General features: G+C 46.1%; 1 protein-coding gene across 4 annotated transcripts in view; it reads left to right on the top strand.

The window, feature by feature from the left end:
• The window catches only part of KLHL36 (kelch like family member 36), a 97,213-nt gene extending 77,318 nt beyond the window's left edge, over positions 1 to 19,895 (top strand). For 2 of the 4 annotated variants that reach the window (XM_040615604.1, XM_040615605.1), the window contains 5 exons: positions 43 to 163; positions 3,967 to 4,049; positions 7,905 to 8,978; positions 9,807 to 9,964; positions 16,498 to 19,895. In XM_040615604.1, the coding sequence (XP_040471538.1) occupies positions 3,990 to 4,049; positions 7,905 to 8,978; positions 9,807 to 9,964; positions 16,498 to 17,053 (1,848 nt within the window). In that variant the 5' untranslated portion in view covers positions 43 to 163; positions 3,967 to 3,989 and the 3' untranslated portion in view covers positions 17,054 to 19,895. Of the gene's footprint in view, positions 1 to 42; positions 164 to 3,499; positions 3,558 to 3,966; positions 4,050 to 4,110; positions 8,979 to 9,806; positions 9,965 to 16,497 lie in introns of those variants that run through there. The other 2 variants (XM_040615606.1, XM_040615603.1) reach the window with 2 other exon arrangements.
• Positions 19,896 to 24,691: the final 4,796 nt, after the last annotated feature.

The raw sequence follows: 24,691 nt of genomic DNA, 5'->3' as shown, positions 1-24,691 counted from the left end.
GGGCGGCCGCCGGTGTTTTTGCAGCCCCCGATGTGTTTCCAGCCCCTGACGGACGGGAGGGGGAAGGAGCGAGCAGCGATGCGCAAGATGGAGCAGGCGCTGCCGGCGCGGCGGGGCCGGCAGCCGGGCCGGGCGCACGGGAGGTAGCGGCGCAGCGGAGCAGGTAGGCGAGGGGAGGGCGAGGGGCTCCGGGGGGCGGCCCGCGGGCTGTGCCCGGCCCGGGCAGCGCCACCGAGGCAGGGGCGGCGGCGGGGCGCGGCGGCCCGCGGCTGGGGGCGCACCGCTGGGGACCGGCCCCGGCCGTGCGGGCTGGCCGCGCCGCCGGCGGGGTCCGTGGGGTGGCTGCGCCGTGCCAGCTCGGGCCGGTGCCCCCGGTGTGTGCCGGCGGTGGGTGCCCGCGCCTGGCGGTGGGTGCCCCTTTCGGATGGAGCGGTCTCCCCCTGCCGGGCTGCGCCGCAGCGCCGCCAGTCCCACGTACGGCACCCGACCCGCGTCCGTCCGCGGCAGCCGCGGCTGCTCGTCAGGCGGAGGCCGAGGGGTGGTCTGTAAGGTGGCACTGCGGCCCTGCGCCCACGGAAATGGGGACAGGTCGTTTGCTTTGCAGAAATCAGCTCGAAATAAATGTCATCAGGTGACGTTGTGCCCAAGGACCAGAGTTTTCAAAACCAGTCGTGATGCGTTAGTGGGTTTCTACCCTAAACCTGGGAGCTGGGTATTGCAAATTTAATAAAAACTACATTCCATGATAAAGAGTATCACATTTCATTTCTTTAAAATTCTGCAGTGGGATGTTCGCTATTTATTTCACATCAATATGTTGTAAATGTGAAGTCAGAACAGCAAGAAACCTCATTACCACACAGTTACCGAGTGTTTTCAGGCAGCTCAAGAAGCGGGTTCGCCAGAGCATGTGCTAACTGTAAGATACATAATGTACAGCCATACCAATGCGAAGCCCTAATCCTGCACGTATCTTCTTCTAGAGGGAGTCCTGAATGACGTGAGGTTCCCTGTAGCATCAGTGCCCAGCACATGAGCGTGCTGCTGCAGTGCATCTCCGTGATGTAGATGAGGTCATAGGGAAGCGAGAAATATTTCTGAAGTCAGTACAAGTGTAGGACAACAGCAGCTGAGTGAATCACTCAGTATCTGTAGGCCGCAGGCTCTAGATGATAACATAATCACATTAATCGTTCTGAATTTATATTGATTTTCTTTTGGAACTGTCTTTAGGAACGCTTTTTCTTTTTTAAAAGCCTTTATGCTGACCATTATCTTCTCATAAACATATTTTTTTTTCATAGTCGGCATTTCTCATCTTTTGGCACTACCTTGCTGCTGTTTATACCTGCAACAACTACTGGTTGTTCCTGTCTCCTCAGGCTTGCTCCTCAGCTCCTGATGTTTCCTAGGGCAGAGGTGGGTGACTGAAATGTCATTCCCTTTAGAAGGAGAAAACCTCATCATTGCTTAGGTCTCTGCAGCCTGGAGCTGGAGTGTTCAAATTATATTCATTAGGAACTTCATGCCTCACACTTTCAAGTGTCAGATTCAAACCTCAGAAATACATGCCTTCCTCATGGGACCGAACCTCTTCTCTTTGCTTATCTTCCTTGTCTTTAACACATTTTCATGGATTGTTTATTTTAATGCATGAAGGAAAAAATATTGTGCTCAGTTTCATTAGGCTGTGACTGAGCAGAGAAAAATACCTACTTTTCTGGCTTCAGTGAGCTCTGATTTGCTTTTCATATGGGACTTCCAAGACCTCCATCTTCCACACATGGGTCTATTCATCCTGTGCGGGAAGATGTCCCTGGCCTGGCAGGAGCATCTGTCCATCTGACAGGGGTCCTCCAGGGAGGAAGCACAGACAACTGAGAAGGCGAAAGGATTTAAAGAGTACTTACGAACTTCCTCAAAATAATGTCTCCGGTCAGCACGGAGTCTTGGATATGTGGACTGACCTTCAGCTGTCTGGACCGTACTAATGAAGTTCAGGATGGGTCTTGGAATATGTGGGGGGCACTGAGCAAACAGGATGGTTCTGCACAGCCGTTGCCCCCCAGGAAGCTTAGCTGTTCTGAAATACGCTGCTTGTGCCTTGTTCCTGTGGCTCTTCGCCATTGCACCTTTTTGCTTCCTTTCTGATTTTTCTGTGTGGCTGGCCCCAGTCCCACTTCTCCATCTGTGTCCTTTCTGTAGGAGCAAAGAAAATAATGGAGAGAAGAATACCTTTTTTCAGGAAGAGGCTGCTGTGAATTTACAGATCACAGTTAGCATTAGGGTTGTCGGCAAAGTAGCTTTTTTACTCAGACAGTCCAGGAATTGAGGGTCTTTACCCTGGGCCCCCGCAGTCACAAGGGCTGCAGGAGGGACCAGAGCTAGCAAAAATGTTTCTCATCTTCAGACCTGATAATCGATTAGATTAGTAGAAACTCATTATGATCTCCAGCTCCTCTGGGGTGGCTGAAGAACAGACACAGCCGGCTGGATGCTACTGCCCCAGCACCGGAGCTGCTGCTGGCAGCGGAGGTTGGGTGATGGCTGGGTTGGGCGAGGGCTGTCCCATCCCGGCTGTCCCATCCCGGCTGTCCCATCCCGGCTGTCCCATGCCGGCTGTCCCATGCCGGCTGTCCCATCCCGGCTGCCCTGGCACATGCCCCATGCTGGAACGTGGCTGCTCCATGCCGTATGCATCGTCTGCCTGCGACCACTGCCCCGGCACCACACGGGATGTGCTTGACGCTGGGCTGTCCTGGGTGAGAGCAGATGGAGCCTGGATGCCCAGACGATCTTGCTGGCTTCTGCTGTCCCGAGCCACCCTCGGAGGACATCCAGGAGTGCTGGGTTAGCGGAGCTGGGCTTTTTCACTTGATGGTTTTAGTGAAGGCCGTTGCCTTGCAGTGGGACTGGGTGGTGGCTGCGTACAAAGCCTTCGCTCTGCGTCCCTGGAGGAGGTGCACGGTCAGCCCCACTGCTCACCGAGGTGGTTTTTATTATTTTTATTTACTTTTAAGCCCCCTGGGCCCTGGGCCACGAGGACAAGCCCTGCAGCAGTGGGCAGGCAGGTGTGGGGTCAGGTAGTTTCACGCCCAGGCAGGCACGACGAGGCGGTGACCGGGCTGCCAGCACCTTCACGGACACGCACCCGCGCAGCTTGTCACCCCCTGACAAGCCACCGCGGCCCGGCGTCCCCTCGCTGTGTCAAGCGCCGGGCACCGCCACGGGCCTCGGCACGGCACGGAGCGCCCCGAGCCCGCCGGGGGTCCCGGCCCCGGGGTGCGGGGGCCCCATCCAGCCCCGCGGGCCGCGCCCGCCGTTTGCTCCCGGCGGGGGCCCGAAGGCGGCGTGGCCCGGCCCTGCGGCACCTCCCCCGGCCCCGGCCCCGCGGGCGGCCCGGCCCGCTCCCCGCCCCGCCTCGGTCCCTCCCCGCCCGCCAGCCGGCATTTCCTGGGCCGGCCATGGCCGTCGCGGGCCCTGAGGCGAGGCCGCCCGCCGCCCGCCGGGACGCTGAGCCCTGGTAGCTGCCGGTGGCCGGGCCCCGCCGCCTCCCGGTATTTGCTACAGCTTTGTTGTTGTTCCCCCTCCCCCCGCCCTTTTTATTTTTTATTTATTTATTTTTCCGCCTGAACAAGCGCTGCGGGAGGCCGGGCCGCGGGGGCCGCCCCGGTGCTCTGTGTCCGCCGGGGGCCCAGGGGCCGCGGCCCGGGTAGCGCCGCGCCCGCTGCAGCCGTTGCGGGAGCCGGCGGTGAGCGCCGGTACCGCCCGCGGGCCCCCGACTCGTTGACACAGCCCGGCGTCAGTCACACCAGAAAACACCGCCAGCGAGCGACAAAAAATACTTTTTTTTTTTAAACTCGAACCGCTTTCCAGCCGCAGATGAGCGTGTGCGGGCGGCCTGGGCCGTGTGATGTGCGGGGCGCGGTGCGGGGGCGGCGCGGCTGACGGCTCCTTCTGTTCCAGAGCCCTGGGGACACCGGCCCGGCATGGAGGGGACCAGGCAGACCAGGATCTGTCGCCCACACAAGATAAGTGAATCCTCAAAGGTCTGTACGGTTTGTGTTGCCTGCTGAAAAAAACCAAGTCAGAAATAACAAGAAGCGGGGGTGGGGGTGGTGTGTGTGCAGAAAAGGCTGTCATTTGGATGGGCTGCTTGGGGGGACTATGAATATGCTGAGCTTTTAAAAAGAGAGATGAAAATGGGCTACCTGCTCAAATATTTTTGATAAAGAAGTTACTACCTAGTGATTAAAAAAAAACAAAAACACACACACAAAAAAACCAGCAGCAAATGGGCATCTGTTCATCATGACTCATAACTTAAAAAAGAAAACCACATCGTTGCAGCAGAGTTACATGCACTGTGTTTATTTTGGGAATTTTTCCTACTGATCCATCTCTTAAAATCCAAGCTAGTTACAGAAGCAAAGCTGGGATTACTCTTTAGATTTAGTCTTCGTTTTGTACGAGACGGGAGTCCTGGTCCTGCAGACAGTGGTTATTCGGGTGAACTCGAGATGTTTTCTTTGGTTTTGAGGTTAATTTTCTTTGTATGGAATCTCTGTCTGCACAAATCCACTGCTTTTTAGTTGGAAATCCATCTTGGGTAGCTCTTTAGCAGGCCATCAGGATGGTGGCCAGAGATCTGTAAGACATTATTGTCAGCTGTAATTACTACGTTCACTTTGTTTCATACCCGTGAAAACCGCTTTTCTGTTCTAGTGCGAGCACTAGGTTATAGAAGCTGCAGAGCAAGTACCTTGCACTACCGACAGCGGCTAGAAAAGAGAAACTTTTCGGTGCCTGTATCTGTCTTTAAAAAGTTGAATGAGGCAGATCTCATTTTCCTGCACATCACTGACGAGTAGTGGGACTGCATTAATGATTTGAAAGGAATTAGATCTTTGAATCAGAAAGAAGTTAAAATATTGCTGTAATACAATTGATAAAAGATAACTAGGACTAATTTTTAAGTGCATCCCTACCAATATAATCTTTCCCTGAGTGCTGATCCTGTCTACCATTTAAATGGTTTAGTCTGAATGTAATAATAATTCATCACATTGAAAATTAATTAACTTGACAGCATTGTTTTATTTTCTTGCTTAGGCAGCAGCTGTCACTATCTGTTAAATTTAGAATTACTAGATAATGCTAAAGCTGTTCTACAGAATATAAATAGCTTGAGAAAGATGTTCGTGTTTAGTATGAAATTAGTCTTGGTTTTGAAACGTGCAGCTATCAGCTTCTGATATTTGCTCACTGAACAGATGAACTTGCTAAGTGGCTGAAATATGTTAATATATTCTGAGTCCACCCAGTGCCATACGTAATGATTTTATGCTTGATTTCTGAAGTAGCAGCAGTTCTACGTGACAACAAGGATTTGAGGAGTACAAGTTGTCAGGCGTATTTGCAGTCAGGATTATGCTGCTGACTCAACAACCAGCTAAGTAAATAAGGATCTCTGGCAAATCTTATATTCTGGTGTAATCTTGTTATGCACGATGGTGGTATTAGAGAATATTAGAGAGAAATGATCAGCCAATTTACAGAGATGAGAGAGAATATGGTTTTGGTTTAACCCAGTAATTGTCCCCCATGAGTCCCCATGAGATTCAGAAGAGGGTGCTGTAAGAGGTTATTGTCTGTTCATCCACGATTTTTTTATCACAGTTGCCTCAAATGCGTGGTTTGTACTTTGCCACCTGCTCCATCCCCTGGTCTCTGCTTGCGCTCCTGTATGAGATCAGCGTTTCTCAACCTCAGAAAAATTAAGATAAAAAACTGTACAGTCCTTAAAGCCTATATTTTCTTGTATTACAGGTCTCTGGCAATTTTACTCCTCAGTGGAAGTTACTTTGTCTATGCCATAGATCTCTTTTTTAAGTTCTGAGGTAGGATGAGGCAATGAGTATAAGGCAAATTAAAGAGTTTTGGTCCAGAAGACTTAGAATTATTGAAGCCTCTTTACTTAGATTGGTTTAACTCTGTACACTTGCACGTACAAAGTTACTCCAACAGAAGGCTTTTTGGCAGCTGCGTCTCCATTGTTTAGCAAAGACCGTAAGCAAAACTAAAGAGAAACCACTGGGATATCACGCTAAGAGCAGCACATTTGGTTATTAATTTGGGTTTGATCTTTGGCGGACTGCCTGTCGCTATTCCACGGACTGCTGAAAGGCAGTTGTGGGAGGTCAGGCTCCCGAGGTGGGAGTTAGCTCGGGATGATTGGCTGCCATCATGTCTGGACAGTGGTGAGCTGCGTACCTTAATCCTGGTTATCTCATCATGTAAGAGTACAATTACCAAATGATGTTCACAGAGTGCATATGTAGAGCGAGGGTTGTGTGCAGAGGAAAAAAAAACCCTGGCTCTAGGACTTGAACCTTTCCCATCCAGGTGTTTAGAGAGATTGTCTCACCATGGTTTAACCAACCCATTAATGGTTTAGCCAGACAGCAGCAATCATGTGCTTTCTGTTTGGGAAGCCAGGAAAGCCACAGATAGGATTTCTAGGAGAAGCAACAGTTTGGTGAAGGAAAGGTTGAATGCCTGAGAGGCTTGAAGAGACCTCAGGTCATCTGTGTGACCGTTTTCAGTGTCGAAACGGACTGAGACACCTTTTCAGGGTGTCACTTCTGGGAACGCACTCTGACAGCGTAGAGCTGGGCAAGACCCAGGGTCCTACAGCCAGGACTGTTCACAGCTGACTTAGGTACGATACAAAGATGTGCTGCCTTCTCTTACATGTTCCTACAGGCTCTGCAACTCTGCTTGTTTTAGATTTGGTAATTAAAGTTATGTATTTGCATTTAACTTAACCTGGCTTTTATTAAGAGAGAGCACAAGGTAACTGACTGTATCATCGAGCTTTCCATCCCTCCGGAAGGATAGTCCTTCAAGCTGTGTCGCTTCGCATACAGGGGTGACCAGCCCCTTCAGCTGCGTGTTCTGCAGGACATTCAAGGGGTGACAAAACATTTCCGTTCTGTCTTTTCTTAGGACTGGTAACGTCAGTCTGTGAGAAAGAGGCAAACAGTGGTTGCCTCAAAAGCTCTGTGGCACGTACAGAGCTGATGGGAAGAGTGTCTGGACCAGAGGGATCCCAGAAGGGCACTTAACGGACATGTTCTGAGGGCATTTCCCCCTTTCTTTAAAAGAAAAATATTTAGTCATATTCATGAAAACAAAAACTACCTCAGCTTCTGGAAGCAAGTAGAAATCTCGTGGGAATAAGTTATCCACATGTGTGGCTTTGCACATAAATAAACAGCTATTATTTTTGAATGCAGTGTGTGTGCCTGGAATAATGTGGAAAGAAAGAGAGGGATTTTACCCTAACGAGCTTAGAAATGCAGACTTCTGAAAAGATTTAAGAAGGGGTAGCTGTCAAGTAAGCACTAACCCAAACAATACATGGGCTGAATGAAAATTTGGCATAATGCTGCCTGTGTGTCTCCAGCTCCAAATATTGAGCAAGTAGCTTAGTTGAGAAGAACTCTGTAAGGAGTCGTTTGGGGGACAAGTAAGAAAGGAACTGTCAGTAAGATGTCCCGAAGACAATGAGTGGCAGAGTTTCAGAAAATTGTGCCTGTATAAATCATCAGGGAGGAGGTTTGGATGCAGCGTTGTGGAGGAGGTAGGAGTAAATGATAAAAAACAGGGAGTAAGAAGCAGCAAAAGCCTACGTATAGGCCTTTCAAAGTGAAGGTGAGGAGCTGGGGCTCGTGCTGTGTTGCTTGCCAGCTGTCTCAAGTCAGAATTTAGTATAAATGTGCAGCACAAGTAAGCTTTCTCTGTCTCGTCTATGAGTACATCTAATGGGAAAATTCTTTGTGCACACTGAAATTTATCTCGGTGAAGATAACATCTGCCTGATAACTGTGTGTTTATTGCAGGTGTACAGGTGGGATGACCACTCTAGCCTAGTTCTTCAGAGCCTGAATGAGCAGAGGCACCGAGGCCTCTTCTGTGACATTGTCCTCGTGGTGGATGAGCAGAGGGTCCCAGCCCATCGGAACCTCCTTGCTGTTTGCAGTGACTACTTCAACTCTATGTTCACCATTGGTATGCGAGAAGCCCACCAAAAAGAGGTTGAACTTTTTGGAGCCTCTTACATTGGTCTCAAGGCTGTGGTGGATTTCCTTTACGGCAGCGAGCTGTCTTTAGATGGAGGCAATATCGACTACGTGCTCGAAACAGCTCACCTGCTGCAGATCTGGAAGGTGGTCGACTTCTGTTGTGAGTATCTGGAGAATGAAGTGAGCGAGGAGAACTATTTGTACCTGCAAGAGCTAGCCTCTATTTACAACCTGAAGCGCCTTGACTCCTACATTGATTCTTTCATCCTGCAGAACTTTGGCACGCTGTCCTTCACCCCAGACTTCCTGCAGAACATTTCCTTGCAGAAGTTGTGCCAATACCTGGACAGCAGCAACGTGCAGCAGGAGTGTGAGCACGACTTGCTGCAGGCTGCATTGCAGTGGCTCACCCAGTACCCGGAAAGGGAGAACGAGGCTTACCAGGTTCTGGATAACATTCACTTTCCCTTGATACCTAAAAGCGATCTCCTCCATCGAGTCAAGCCTGCTGTCTGCTCTCTTCTTCCCAAAGAAGCAAACTGTGAGGGGTTTATAGAGGAGGCAGTGAACTATCATAACAACGTCACGGCTCAGCCAGTGCTGCAAAACAAGCGGACGGCCCTGCGGACCTGCGAGGAGAGGCTCCTCTTTGTGGGAGGGGAGGTTTCCGAACGGTGCCTGGAACTGAGCGATGATACCTGCTTCTTGGACACCAGGAAGGGGCAGTGGGTAGCAGAGACCCCTCTCCCGGCCAGGCGAAGTCACCACTGTGTTGCAGTCTTGGGAGGCTTCATCTTCATAGCCGGAGGCAGCTTTTCAAGAGACAATGGAGGGGATGCAGCTTCAAATCTCCTATATAGGTATGATCCCCGCTGTAACCAGTGGATAAAGGTGAGACTTAAGCTGTATTATTTCTCTGTTTGAAGTCCTTAATGTTTAGAGTGTTTTCTTCTTTTTGGTGGAAGGACAGGGCTCATTAGAGTAGCCAACGTAGCAACACTTGCAAATGGAAATTCAAGTTAAGTTGAACAAGCAGCTACTTGAATCCTTTGTGGGAATGCTTAAGTTACAGTGAAAGGGTTTGGGGCAGATTTTCAACTTCACTTGGGATCTGGGCATTTCATCCGTGAAATTCCTGGTCAGCACCCACCTGCGACTTTTTAGATTACTTGCGGGAATAATGCTAGAATGGACGTACAGAGGTGACTGCTTAGTTCATCTTTGTCAAGCAACAGCTAAATCAAAAACGGGTCTAATGTAAAAAGAAAATGTCTCTGACGCTTGTCAAATGTCTCTGCGCTAAGTGTCTCTTAGAAGCAGCTGTTCACTTCCAGTCCCGCTGTAAAACCCTGCGGACAGCACAGGTTCCGATACAAACCAGTCATCCTGTGTGGTTCATTTGTGGGTTTGAGTGAATCCAATATATGTTTCTTGCAGAGTTTTGGAGGGAGGCCCATGTAACACAAAAACACTTAAGAGTTACCTCTCCCATAGATGCTTCCTGTTGTCCCCTTTCTTGAAAATGAGTGCTATGTGACATGCTACTGCAGAAAACCAAAAGTATTTTATGAATATAATGGTCAAACCCAGTAGCTCACCTTTCCAAATAAATGGGAAGAAGCAACTATCCTGCCCGCAGACATGAATATACCTGAACTCAGCTTGCTTACCAGATGCTTGAAGATGTCAGCGTGTTATTTTGGTGGGTTTTTTTGACAGGTCGCCTCCATGAGACAACGCCGTGTAGATTTCTACCTGGGAGCTATTACCGACATGCTGGTAGCTGTTGGTGGCAGGAATGAAAATGGGGCTCTTTCTTCGGTTGAGACCTACAGTCCTCAGAAAGATTCATGGTCCTACATCGCAGGCTTGCCCAGGTAACAGACGTTTGGAAAGTTTTCCTGTGGTTGAAGAATGGTTGTAAAGGGAGCTTGTGTGACTTTAGGTGATGAATGGGTGTTTCTAGAAGGGAAGCAAGGGAATACATAACCGACACTGTATTGGCAAGTAACAAACCATTTCAACATTTAGTATTTGAGCAACCAGCTCTTTCAGTCGGGGTGCCTCTATCAGCTTGATTGGTTTTAGTTGTTGTCCTTGTCCTGAGGTATGTCTGAAGGATGGGGGGGAGAGTTCTTGTAATTTCTTTCTACTATCCTTAAAATGTTTTTCTCGAGTTAAATGCTTTCAGAGGCACTGTTTAGATCTTGATCAAAGACTTTTATGGTTTATTTGGCCTTTGCCACATTGGTGTGATTGTTTTCCATGTAAGGTGTTTCTCTCAGTTTGACTGCTCAGGTTGGCTGTTGCAGATAAACCCTCTTTACCTGTATTGCAGATAGGTAATCCCAGTAGATGTGACCTCTCTTTCTTTCAGTCTGAGTTAAAACTTAGCTGCTCTGCTGTTGAGAGGCTTTAGTACTGCGGTGCATCTTGTAACAGCAGCACAGGACATTGCTGGTGTTTTGAGTCAGCATTTGAGTGGTGACTTTGTAAGCATGGTACAATAGCATTTCATTTTCAAACAGCTGTTTAGATTTAGTGATATTTCACATTCATGGAAATTACAGGAGTATTGGCTATACAGATGGTATTTTCGTGATGTCTGAAACATCCAGCTTCAGCAGCAGTGCTTGCTTTCTTAGTGGCATCATGAACAAGATACTTGCAATTTGATTTTAGAGTTCAGGGGTTTTTTTCCCCTTATTCCCTTAGCTGCAGAGCAGCAGCGCCATAGGCAGCCAGTGAAGGCACAGAAGCCTGTTGCCCAGTTCTATTTTGGGCAGGTGCTGCAATGCGAGTCTGATCCAGGCTAACAGCTGGGCTCGAGTGCTCTTCAGAAGCAGGATGTTTTTCTTCTATTTTATTTCTGCCCACATAGGCAGATCTAGCAGTTGAGGCTAAACACCACAGTCTTCCCTGGGAAGTTGTGCATGAGAGTATCTTCGGCTGCTAAGCCCTTCCGTTAATTGTGGTGACCTGTGAGATTTCAGTAACGCCTCCTAGAAATTGTAGCACAGCTTTTCTTTTCTTCTATGTAGATGTGACCTGACAACTCTGTTGTTAGAAAAATGCTCACCTTAGAACATAAAAATAGATATTTTTACTCATAAATGATTCTGGGGGAACTTGCCTAGTTGGCTTAAGCCAACCAGACTGTAAGCTGCCTGAGAAGCAGCTGTTTGTCTGCATGTCCCTACTGCTACCTGTGTGTTGGCTTTGGGAATTTTGCAGCTGCAGCATTTAAAAGTGAATTTTGATGTGGGGGGTGTTAATTTTTTATTAAGTTGCCTAGTTGATCTGCTTGGACTAGGCAAAAGTCCCCCCTTATGGCATAACCCCACTTGCACCGCCTTAGCTGGCTGCTGAGCTGCAGGGTTAGGCTTGTAGTACAGTGACTATTTTAAGTTATTGCTGCATCCCCCAAAAAATAGTTCTGCATCCTTTCTTCCTGCCTGCTCTGTCCTCAGCCCATGCTAGCTGTCCCTGGAGCCAGGTCAGGTGTTCGTGCAGCTGTGTAGTGAACTAGATAGTTTCCCACTTTTCCACTTAGCTGCTGTCTTGCGCGTTCATGTGTCTTTAGATCTTAATGGACACTTAGTACCTTCAGATTTTCTGTCTTCGGCCCTCTCTCCTTGTGGAGAACACTTGCCTCGGTTGTTAGCAACAACCGTTTTTCTGCATGGAAGGAATAAAGCAACAAAAACTTCATGCGGGTTGCAAAAGGCAAAAATCAGCATAGTGGTGGACAACAGGACGGAACCTTTCTGCGTGCAGGGACAAGTGAATGCTGCTTGAGCCCAGGGGGAGAGGGGTGGCTCTGGCCGGTGTGGGGGGCTGCTGAAGGGGATCTGGGCAGTCATTTCCTGATGTACTTCAGATGGGTCTGCGGACAGTGGAGAAAGGATGAGAGAGGATTTTGTGATCTACTCAAGACTGGAAGACAGCATGCTAGCTACAGTTCCTTCTGCCTACTCCTGTCTTCCCTTCAGCATATTCTTGATGTGATCTCTGTTTCCTCCCCACCACAGTTTTTTGTTGCTCAAACTGATTGTAGTTACTGTTTTTACCCAAATAACATCTTCCCCAGCCCTATTCTGGCAGCAAATCTTTTCTCCTCACGTAGAGGAAATCAGAAGCTCCAGTCGTCTGCTTCCTAATTGCCCGATCGGGCAGCACGTCCCAGCGTAGCTGCCTTGCTTCCTGCATTTTTCTCTCTTCTTCCCTCTGAAGAGAACACGTGCAGATTTTTTTGTCCTCTTAGGAGCATGGCCACCAGAAGCAGGGTCCCAGCCCGCACCTCTGGTGTTGTTTCTGACTGCTCCAAGCCAGCAGTCCGAGAGCCTGGGAGACGATTCCCTGGAGTGATAGGCACGTTGAGGTCGTTCTAGGGTGTAGGCTTGCATAGTTCAGGTTTGAGCTGTGTGGTGTTGGACTCTCAGAGGTTATTTGTTAAAGCTTCAGCTCTGAACATCCAGAAAATAGTTTTAGTTTTTTTCCTTCCCGAGGTTTATAGTTTGCCATGTGTGCAGATTTTCAGGAGAAGAGCAATGGATGTGTCCCTGAATACACATGCATCCTGTCTGCTGCCAAGTCCTGTGTCCGTGTTGCTGTACGCAGGCACAGTCATGCTCGTCTAAGGAACAGCTTTGCAAGCTCTTTTTTATCTCTTCTTCACCCCCCTCACCCCACCCCTTCCCACCCAGCGTGGTCAAAGCAACACACCATTTTCCCTAACCACTTTCTTGGAAGGAGCTGAGCTGTTTTGATGGAAATAATGGTGTCTTACTGGAGAAGAAAACACAGCTTCTTGAGGCAGATGCTTAACGGGGAAAACTTCAGCCAAGATATCCAAGGGGGGGACCTGATCCAAGTCTGCAACAAGTGAATTTTGCCTGACTCTCATTAGGGTCCCTTGGTTGTAGGATACCTTTCCCATTCTTCAGAGGGGTCCTATATATATATTTTTTTTTTTCCCACCATTTTCCCAGGCTCTTTGGGAGCAGTTGTTGCCATAGTTTCTAGCCCAGAAGGGAGCAGCAGTGGCTGACAAGCTTGGCACAGCAGAAGTCGGTGCAGTGTGTTCTCATCTGAATAGACCATGAAAAAGTCTGCTGCAGACATCGGTGAAATTAATTGAGTGGCCCTAGGTTAAAGTTTGGCAAAACAACTGAAAGAAGTTGTATGAGAAAATGTGTTGGAACAGGTTAAGGAATGATGGCATCTGCTGTGCTAGTCATGAATAATCTCGCAGGGTTGCAACTGGTGGACACTGAGATTCAAAGCAACCACAGCTTGTCTGGACTTTGGTTGGAGTAGGGGATTCCCAAAGCTTTATCGAGTTAGGCCAAGTGTTCTTCTGTTTAAGAAAACAAATGGTAGATTTTTTCAGCATTTACTGAATGGTGTTACTGGGTCAGAAACTGAATTTTTGCAGCGTTGTATCTGGGTAAGTCATTCAAAATCAGTGACTGGCTCTAGCAGATGTTATGAATCAAAACTTCTTTCTCCTTAAGGCCTCTTTATCTTTTGCTGGCCACTCTTACATATAATACTGCCAAAATGCTTGATGCTTTCTGTTGGAGGATGTCTGGCCCCACTGTATTGAAGTGTCCTGTTCTGTTGCATGTTTAGAAATGCCTCTGTTTAAACCGTAGGGCTTGCAGAAAGGATTTTTATTGATTGTTTTCAATTTGTGCATTAAGTTTCACGTAGTTCTTTATTAATGGGAAGCCGAGTATGTGCAATTTTGGATGAGGTTTTTAGGAGTCAGGCAAAGTGAAACACTTCTAGCATATTTCAATGGGTAATCTCCCTATATTGGAAAATAACCATCTGAGGATTGATTTGATGTTTCAGATACGATTGCCTCTTTCAAATTACTCTTGTAGCTATTGCTGTTCGCTAGCTATAGCCATTGATTGAGGCAAAGAGAAAAGCATCAGTGCTTTTTCTGTAGCTGTGTATGCTAGACTGCACACGTGTGCTTGAGAGAAAGTGCCTATTGCTTGCTTACCCGTACAGAATTCCACTTTCCAGTTAGTGCAGGAAAACATTTAACCTGCTTCTGCAAAGGTCACTCACGTTTTTCTTAACTTACAGGTTTTTTTTGTTGGTTCCCTCCCCCCCCCCCAAATGGTAGATGTAGTGTGATTGCTATCAGCAGTACCATAACCCTGGGCTTTGTGTTGAATTCCGTGCCATTGCGCTTTTCTCCTTCTGACTCCTCATAACTATCTGTTATCTGATGCAACCTCTGCAGTGGAGTGCACTGCACGTCCCCTGGGCAGCTTGCTGGTTAGATGTAGGTTTAAAATCTAATGCAGTTTGAGAAAAGGAGTGAATTTAAGTTTCCCATCCCACCTCCCAGACAGGTAGTCTACTTTCTGAGACCTGTTCCAGTGTATATAGAGAAGCAAAGACTGTAGCGACCAGACTGAGTGCCACTAGAGACTTACGCTACCAGCTCTTGTCTGTAAGAGACCACAAACAAGGCAGAGCAGCATCTCTGTATGCTATACCTGCTGTAGCGTTTCTGGCAGGTGTGAAAGCTGGAGTGCGCGTGCTCATGATATTTCATGGCAAAATGAAGCACCGAGCACGAGTTACGTGCTTCCATGGTTAGGCAGATCATGAGCTGTGGAATTTTTTGAGTTGCCGTTTTGGATAAAGTCTCATAACTATGCCTTAGTCCTCTCTCTCTTTTTCTTTTTTTTTTTTTTTTTTCCTTTTTCTTTTTCTTTCTTTCTTTCTTTCTTTTTTTCTGAGTGGCTAAGAAGCAGTACAGGTCTGCAGCCACCTGTGCAAGGTGTCCAGGGATGGTGCTCTAGCCTCTGTAGTTGGAAGGTTTGTCCTGGTCACTCAGCATTAGGCCAAGTGTGTCAAGGATTTTTCTGTTTTTTATAGCAGGAGCCTGTTAAAATATCTGATTCAGACACTGGTCAGGGATCAGAAGGTTTGGTAGGCATCTAGAATAATAAACATCTTTTAGCTTTTCTCAGAAGTGTTGTGCTTCCAGGGTAAATATGGGTTTTCTTTTCTATTCCCCCTTTCCCCTTGGCACACAAGCGCTTGGCACTTAAGTGTGTGGAAGAAGCTATGATACTGTCTGTGTAGCTGAGAGAGACTATTACCACGTGAAATAAAAACAGCTCAAGGTTCTATCCACATTGAGTTTTGAGCGTGTTCAGGCATGGTTCAAAAGCATTCCAGGCTAAAGTAATGCTGGCGTAGGTTTGTCTGCCGTAGAGATTGAGTTTTTCTTGAGTCCTACTACAAAGGAGGGTAGCAGAGGCTCATGAGTGCAGCTTGATGAGTATATTGCTCTGCAGCCCTATGGGTATTAAATTGTTTGGGGTTTTTGTGTCAGTGTGAGAGACGTTTTGCTGTGGCTGGTGCTGCAGCTACATCTTTTAGCACACACACTCCCCCCCTCAAAAAAAAAAAAAAAAAAAAAAAAAAGTGTGTGCAGGAAAGGTATGTTCAAAGAAACTGGGGCTGTCCCTCACCTTAGCATTCCACTTCTAAGAGCTCAAAGGGATTTGGTCAGGTGTATCCTAGCGTGTGAAGTTAAGAGCAGCTTCCAGAACTAGGTTTTTAGTGGCTTTATTATGGCTGATCAAAGGGGGTTTCTCTCTGCCCTGTGGAAACAGCATGCGTGTCGTTGGTTCTGCCATCTCATTCTGCCTTACTTCAAACGTGGACTCTGAGCTGTGATTGACTGAGGTCTGTTGTCGTGTCCTGGGGTGACCAAAGGAGTTACCACCTGTGTAGCAGAAGTGGTAGGGCAGATGGATAGCGCATGAAAAGTACGCTGCATGTATCATGACTGCAAATAAACTGGGCTGTGAACACTAGTGGGTAAGAAACGTGATTCATAATCCTGAAACTGTAGAAGGGGAAGGCAGCAGCAGTTTTCTTGTTGGTTTTTCTTGGTTAATCGCTACTGGTAAGTCTGAGAGGTATCATGATTATTTCCTCTTTCTGTCATAGAAACCCTTGCTGAGATGTGGATTTTTTCCTCTCTGGCCCTCTCAGACTGATCCAACCCAAGCACTGGAACAGGAAAATGGGAGTGAAGGCCATGCCAACTAGAGCAGGATGGGTTACTTCTGTTGTATGACACACTGTAGAGGATGCCTTAAAAAGTGATTGTCATACCTTAGTGCTCGGTAGCGACCAGGTATGAAAAGGATGCCTTAAAAAGTGATTGTTGTACCTTATCACTCTGCAGTGCAGGGTGAAGCGGTACGAATAAGAATAGTTACTGGGTAACTAACAGGATTAGGGAGTCTTCTGTCTTTAGTTACTGTTTATTTTCTTCTCTAGTACCAGTCCTTGTTGAATGCTTTGTGTATCTTGCTAAAATTCCTAAGTCCTAAGTCGGCTCGCTTTTGTTTGCCTGTCCTAGGTTCACCTATGGCCATGCTGGAACAGTCTACAAGGAATTTGTGTACATTTCAGGAGGCCACGATTACCAAATTGGCCCCTATAGAAAAAACCTGCTGTGTTATGATTACCGCACAGATGTTTGGGAGGAGAAGAGGCCGATGATCACTGCTCGAGGGTGGCACAGCATGTGCACCTTACAGGACAGTATCTACTCCATCGGTGGCAGCGATGACAACATAGAAACCATGGCTCGTTTTGACATTCTGAGTGTGGAGTCGTACAGCCCTCAGTGTAACCAGTGGACCAGAGTTGCTCCTCTGTTGCAAGCAAACAGTGAGTCAGGGGTGGCAGTTTGGGAAGGCAAGATTTATATCCTCGGAGGCTACAGCTGGGAGGAAACGGTCTTCTCCAAAACAGTCCAGGTTTATGATAAGGAGAAAAATAAGTGGTACAAAGGAACTGACTTACCCAAAGCAATTGCCGGTGTGTCTGCATGTGTCTGTGCATTGAAACCCAAAACAGAGGACAAAAAGAAAAAAACAAAAACAAAAAAACATCAAGATAGAGGAAGATGACTACTTCTGGATAACCACCCTTTAATCATTTCTATCTAACCTTGATTCTTTCTTTTTCTTTTTAAATGGGGACACACACACACGTCTTCTGAAGCCTCAGAGAACATACAGTTGAATGTGTTTTTTTGATTAAGCTCATGTTTAAGGTAAAAACAAGAAAAGAAACCAAAAAAACCCCCAACCTCCTACCATATAGGGGGGTGATATAGCAAGAGAGGTTGTGCTGCTCTCCTGGATGTTAAGGCTTAGTCTTTTACTTCTGTGGTACGTGGCATTTCCACATACATAGTATTATGTCAACGTTTTTTAAGTAAGGTTGAATCTGTGGCTGAGATGATAATGTCAGGGGGGAGGGAGGCAGGGGAGTAAGTGAAGTTACAGGGCAGTTCAAAGGAGTTCAGAAGCAACTGCTTAAAGAAAACCCAATGAACCAGGTCTTTGATTTTGTAAATCTTGAATTTTTGTAACATTGAATATAATTTACAATACATTCTTGAGTTGTTAGTATCAGATTTCTGGAACACGAGTGTTCAAAGAGAATACTGGTTTTGGTGAATGCAGGTCCGGATCAGCTCGAAGAGCAAATAACTCCACTGTACTCTTAAGATGAAGAAGACTTTACTGTGTGGCTAAATAATCGATGGGGTTTACTTGGGCTTGGATTGATACCATTGTGAACTTTGAAATCTGGGAAGTGCGATGACTTTTGCAGCCCTTGTTGTGGCACTTTGCATATCTAACCACAACAAGTTTTCTTGGGCTTTAAAACATGTCGGAGAATGAGGGGAAAAAAAATTGGTCGAAGAACTTGAAGGGAGATTCGAGGATTTGGAGGGAAACTGCACGATTTGCCTTGGGTTTCAAAGCAGATGAAACTGATAGAGCTCACTGCGAGTTTGGGGTTTGCTGAACAGTGTAATGTTGGGGAGAAATGGCAGGGATCCTTCAGGTGAACTTGAAGCAAGATGAAGTCCCTTCCCAGCCCTACCAGGCTGTAGAACCTGGGATCCACTTCATTTAACTCAAGCCTCACCGTGGTCATGGCCCATACTAGATTTGTCTGCTGTCAAAAACAGAGGATGATTAACTGGGGTTCGGTAACCCTCAAGAACACAACTTGTTTTTTTACCTGAGCTAATAGCTCACATCTTCTTTTTTTTTTTTTTTTTTTTTTTTTGGTTAGTATTTTTTTCCCCCAAGTTCAAAATGTCTTTGCATGAGCGTAGCCTTTTCTGATGGGTGAGGACTTAAAGCCGTGGCTCATCAGGCATGCAACCAAACACCTTCCCCAGCAAGACAGGCCCAAAATACGCTCAGGGACTGTGTCTGGGATCCAGACAGTGGGACTGAACTGAAAATCGTCTGTTAGATCCTCTGTGTCACGCTCTCCTATGCATACCAAGTAAAGAGATTTCCAGCCCAAGTGTTAGTCCACCCTCTACAAACACAGCTGATTCTGGTGCAGATATTAAAATTCCCCGACTGTCTGGCCAGCTTTCAGGCATTCACCCTGGGGCATTTTACAAATGCACCTCTGATTTGCAAGAAGTCGATCACCAGCAATCTGATACAACCATTTCAGTTATTGTAGTAATGCCAGGCCACAGATTAATATTCCTCCTTCCCAAAAGAAGAAATTTTTAGAAAGTTTTTAAAAACAACTTTTATACTTTTTTATAACATATTTTGCTAACTCAGTCTCTTGTTTGCCATGTATTATTTACTGTAGATGCTACTGCTCTGTAATCGTGACCCGTTGTTGCTGTCAGGAGCTCACGATCTGGTGGATCTTTTCGTCTCTGTGTGGTTGGTGGGGATGCGCTGCAGCTGTTGGGGCAGCGTTTACGTTGCCAGCGTTGTCGGGCAGGCAGCTATCATTGTGACTATTGTACGGCCTCTTGTCCGGCTCGCCAGACATGCTAATAAACACGCTTTATTTTCAGCTATTGGTGATCTGCTGAGTGGATTTCAAGGGCTTTGGTGTAAAGTTCTGCTGGGGAACTGTTGGTTGTTGCTGTTATTTCTTCCTCAGTCCTTCTTTAACATCTCCCTTGCGCACCGTAACCGTCTATTTCAGATTTGCCTTTTTTTTTTTTTTTTTTTTTTCTGTCTGGTGTACGTACAGTTGATACCCAGCTACCCTTTTTTTTTTTTTTTTTTTTCATTTTTATTCCCCAACTATTTACCTCAGTAATTAGCAAACACTAAGAAAACATTTTCGCACTTAATTTCATTTGAAGCTCTTGCAAATTAAAGAATGCTTAGATATATTGTAAGAACATATTTGTATTGAAAGAGGTACCTCTGAATAAATTTCTGGAGTGCAAGAAAGTTGCAGGTTTCTTCTTTAGTCCCAAGAAGGGATTCAAGAAACTAGTTGAAATTAATTTTGTTAAGCTCCTTGAGGTTTTTTTGGTTGTTTTGTTTTTTGTTTTTTTTTTTTTTTTAAAAAAAGCCCCAGGAGTAAGTCTTTCATTTGCATTAACAGATTTATTTTAAAGCCTTTGTACACTGCATGAAGTAATGGTTATTCTTTTTTTTTATCGTAAAAATAAATTAAAAAAAAACAACCAAACACTACAAAACAAAACCAAAAAAATCATTTTGGTTATGGCAAACTCATTAATGAGATGTTTGGGGTTTTTTTATATCTGAAATCCTTGCTATATTGACTAACAACTACTTAACTTTCTGGGACATTTTCATGTGTAAGTATAGGACAAAGATTTCAAAGACTTGCTTTGTTTCTGTTAATGGGTTGCCTGTTACTATATCCCTCTTTTAATGTGTTTATGTATTACATTAATGTCTGGAAAAAATAAATCCAGTTTAGAATATTGTATTCATCACCATCTGACTTGTGTTTTGATTTCATTGAGGTTTTCCTTTTCTATAAGTTGGAGAGAAGCAATTTTGTGATTATTTTTAGGTGGCACTGATAATGGTGGAAACATTTTAATAGGCAGAAGGTAAATATAAAAATAGGAAGCAGAAATATAACTTATTTGGCTAATCCACCTTTTCTGCATAATTTGCCAAGGCAGTCAGTCAGAAATTACTTTTCACATTTTTTGCAGCTGTGACAAAAGACCCAGGCCGGTCTATATAGTGGTTTCAAAGATAGTATTTAATGGGGAGTAGATAAAACACAGTTAGGACTTCATAACATTAAACTTAATTGCACAGGCAAAATACAACCTCAGCACTCATCAAAGGAAGCTTTACTGTTCCCAATCCGGCATAGTCCCTTCAAAAACAGAGGGTATAAGCGAGTTTGGGGCATCTTGTGTGTTACCAGATGTCACTGGGGTATCGTACCTGCTGTTGCCGTAAGCACGTTTCCATTATTACAGGAGCAAATGAATAAATACCATTGGCACCTACGAGACCCATGGCAGTAAGCGCTGCTGAAAGCAGCGTCTGGCAGAGTGCCCCTGGATTGTGGATGTTGTGTACCCAGACACGGCTTATCATCGTGTGGGAAGCGTTAGCAGATAGCACACAATACTTGAAAATAAATCAAGCTCCCAAGTGCTGAACGGCTTTGTGAAATCGGTGCGCTGGCGTTCTGCAGGAGTGAAAGGGAGAATGTGGATGGCACAAGCGGATTTGTGCTTTGCTTGTCGAGGTCTGAGCAGCTCTCTCAGTGAGTAATTAAGAGTGGTAGAGAAAAGGCGTATCCTGCTGGTCCGTGCTCCTAGGGAATCAGCCTGGCTCCCGCACCTGTGCACACCGCTGCCTTCACCTGTAAGCTTTGTAAAACATTTTACTTCTTGTCAGGAAGCACAGCTCGCTCTTCCTGCCCTGGGGAAAAATAACTACTGCTCTACCTCATTTTTAAAAAGGCTTCTGTTGCTGCATTCTGAGGAAAGCTCATTTTACCTGACACGAAACAGCTACCAAAAACGTCAGGTTTTCTCTTTCCACACTTCCATGCCTGTATCTTGGCATCAGCACGTCAAGGAGCTGCTGCCTGTAGCACTGACATTAGATAACATAAATCCCTCGAGATACCCCACGGAAAAATTACACTGTGGTGTGAGATGCAGTTTTGAAGGCTTGAGAAAGAAGCTGGAAATATTTTTGTTCTTGAGTTAAAATCTTAAACTGAGAAAAACGTGCCTGAGTGTCTGTCTTTCTCCGTAAGAGATTAGACATCTTGCTTCCAAATACTGGTGAATTTTCCATGTGCTGTTTAGGATTCAGTATTCTTAAGTGACAGCAAAAGTGTCTTATGTCTAGGGAATTTAAAGAAATAATTTAACCTTTAGTACTCTTTCCAAGAAGCAGTTTAACTTGCAGAAAAAAATGTTCTGATTCTTATCTTGCTGGTATGTCTTAATGAAGCTCTAACCAGTAGGAAGTTCCTATGGGGAAAAAAACCCCAACCCTAGCGTGACAAGCTTTATGTATTATTTTATTTCAGTTTCTTGTCGTGTTTTCAGTTCTCATGAATGGACTAATGAATGAGAATCTAATTACCCCTTCATGAACTTACTGCGCTGTGTTGTCTTACAGGCCGGGTCAGGGCAGATGCATCCCCAGCCGGGCTGGAGATGAGCGTGAGTAAGAGCATCGACCAGGGCCAGCTGCTTACCATTTCCTTCTCCCTTCTGATAACGCCACTGTGTGAGGGGGGGACAGCCCAGGAGCTGGTTTGTGATACCACACGTGGTTTTTAGCATTATATAGGGTTTTTTCTGGAACTCTTGAGTAGCTTGGGGAAAAAAATGTATTTTTTTTTTTTATCATGCTGGGTTCAGTGACAGAATACGACATAGAAATGTGCAGGTTCTTTTGAGACTGCAGCCCTAGAAAAGACGATTGCATGAGAAGAGAGAAGGCTCGTGTTTAAGGTAGGGGTGGATGTCACAAATAATTCAGCCAAAAGGTCTGCATAGGTAACTGAACCACATATTGAGCCAAACATCCATATGATCTACTAAAAGGCTTGTCCCATGCTTAAATTCTTTACGTCGACAAATTAAATCTATTTGTCCCAAATTTTCAGCAAATCTAGGAATACCGAGTTAGAAGTCAGGTTTGCATTTATGCAGTTTTCAAATGAAACACCTCGTATTGGTGTCCTGTGCTCCTCTGCTCGTTGCTTCTACCTGCATAACCATCCTTGCGCTGCTGCTGTCTTGGCTTCCCTTTGTGAACACCGGGATGCCTGTTGCCGGCCTGTGCAATTTAGGCCACCGAAAATTCAAAACTTATTCTGCAAGCTTGTTTCTGTACTCTGAAGTGGGGCTTTGGGAAAACCTCAGGAGTGACTATCCAGTGCAAACAGCTGTCCGAAAAAGAGGGTCAACAAGAAGGACCTAAGTAAGTTCTGTAAAGGAAGGAGAAGCGCTTTAAGGGGGTTGTAAAAATCTTTCATGACAACCATGAGCAGCAAAGGGACCTCCTTCAGCAGCGACTTCTGTTCCTTCGCCACAGGCACCACACGGGTAACAGCTGTTGTGCCCCCGTGCCCACTGCGAGAACTGCTCGATGTACCTCTGGCCGATTCACGGTGTCGCTGTGGCCCCGACGCTGCCGCATTGCCTTTGATGGGCCATGCCAACACTGACCTAGAGCAGGCTGATTTTCTGTTGAAAGCGGGAAATTTGAGGAGCCAACTGACCACGAGCAGAAGTCCCCCGCTGAGATCCAACCAGGGCAGATGACTGCTGCTTGGAAATACTTCATGGTAGGCAATTGTGCAGGTAAAGTGTAAACAGCTTCTGCCCGAACGCTATTTTTGTGCTGTTACAGGCGTGAGGCTGGTACTGCTTCAGTCCCTTAGGCTCCTGGTGCTTTAAATAATATTTTTTTTTCTCTACACAGCAGGCACCTTAGCTTTCCGTGTCTTGGTCCCCCCAAAACACAGTACAGTGCTGACTGTTGGGGTTTTTTTTTCCTCCCCAGCTGAATCTCATTACTGCAATGACTGGAGAAGTAGCAAAGGCCCTATTGCACCTAGAAAACTATTGGGATAAAAGTTACGCATCTCTGAAGAAATAGTCTTCAGAGCTCCTAAAGCTCTCGGCACTAGGAGGAAGCTTTATGTGGACAGCAGTGATCAAGCAGTTCTTGCAACACTACAGGAAGATACTCCGTCCCTTCTGCTCCTGAAAGAATGGATGTGTGTGTCCTGGTCGCTTCAGTCATATGTATAAATCTTCACCTCCTGGGCGCTGTCATGAGCAAAAGTCTTATGATATAGTGAAATCAGGAGGAGCATGGTATGGTACAGAAGGGTGAGCCATTCCCAAGCACTTTGCAAATGCAGTGGAATAAGAACAATTACAGTAGTTACTGGGAGGCAGCTAACTTGGGAGCAGTTTATTCAGCTTACTAGCTAATGTCGGACAATCCTTTATTTCCATGGCCACAGACCTCATATGTCATTGATAATTCACAAAACAATTGTCAGTACCATGTTGTTAGGATCATTACTCCATGCATCTTAAGAACATGGATCCACAGGAAGGCACCATTTTTTTGAAATCAGAAAAGCAACATGCTGCTTGGGAGCTATAATTCATGGCTCCTGGCGTAAAGGATAGAAGGAAATGGAACCAATTTGTGGAACGCCGTAAGCAGTAATGCAACAACAGACCACTAAAAATGGCAAAACCGAAGGATAAACCAGAAGTGAGGTGTAAACTTTCCAGCAGGTTTCTTCAAAGCATGCTATTACAATAAAACCTACAAAATGTATATTACTACAAAACATCGTGGTAAAATGCGAACAGACTTTACAGTAAAGTAAGGGATAAAATTGAAGGCGTTTTAAATGCCGTTGAAGTACAGGACAGTGTCATCCCTTCTGCCCACATCATTTTTCACCATCAGCTATGGCTTTCAACAGCACTGGTATTTGAACAAACTGGTTTTCAGGCGGGAGGCACTGTGCTCATTTGTATTTTCAGCCATTTGAAGGGGCAGCCTTCCCAGCAAACACAGTCTGTACTTAGGCAGTATCGTGGGCAGAAGAGAATTTTGCCTTGAACCAGATGAGCTACCTAAGGGTTTTCACTCCATTATTTACCTTGTAAATTAGACTCCCGAGGGGAGAGGGGGTTTCAGATGTTTGAAATGCTGTATGCAAAAAGTCTATACATGCGTCTCCCTTCCCCCCCCCCCCCTTTTAATACTACAGAGCCATTTTCACTGCTAGCTCTCTGCCTTAGGACAGAAGGGCAGCGCTCGCAACAAAAGGAAGGGAGCGGCAGCAGGGTGTGTCAGCTGGAGGGACAGAAGCTGATACAGAACATCATTTATTGTCCTGAGCACACCCCAAGCGTTGCACTTCATAGGACCAGAGAGAAGCGTCCTGATCGTCGAGGGATGGATGGATCTTCCTTCCGCTTCCAGCGAACCTCCCTTCTGAACACCCAAAGACACAACGTTCTGGCTTTCTTCAACCTCCCCAGTAGCGCTAAGCTTTCTCTAAGACCCGCTTCCCAACCGAAGCGGACTTTTGCAGGATTTGGTTGTTTTAAGGAAAAAAAATATGGAGTAAATTAGCGATTAATTTAATGGATTCTTGCCTGGGGGGTTCTGTATTCAGTTATGACTCAGTCCTCTCAAAATCATGCGATTGGCTTAGTCACTTCAGGTTTTTTGCCCTCAGACACAAACGCTGAA

This window comes from Falco naumanni, chromosome 15 (assembly GCF_017639655.2).
Source record: "Falco naumanni isolate bFalNau1 chromosome 15, bFalNau1.pat, whole genome shotgun sequence".
Classification (NCBI taxonomy): domain Eukaryota; kingdom Metazoa; phylum Chordata; class Aves; order Falconiformes; family Falconidae; genus Falco; species Falco naumanni.
The sequence above is the reverse complement of the archived record's forward strand: the minus strand, read 5'-3'. Positions and strand labels throughout refer to the sequence as shown.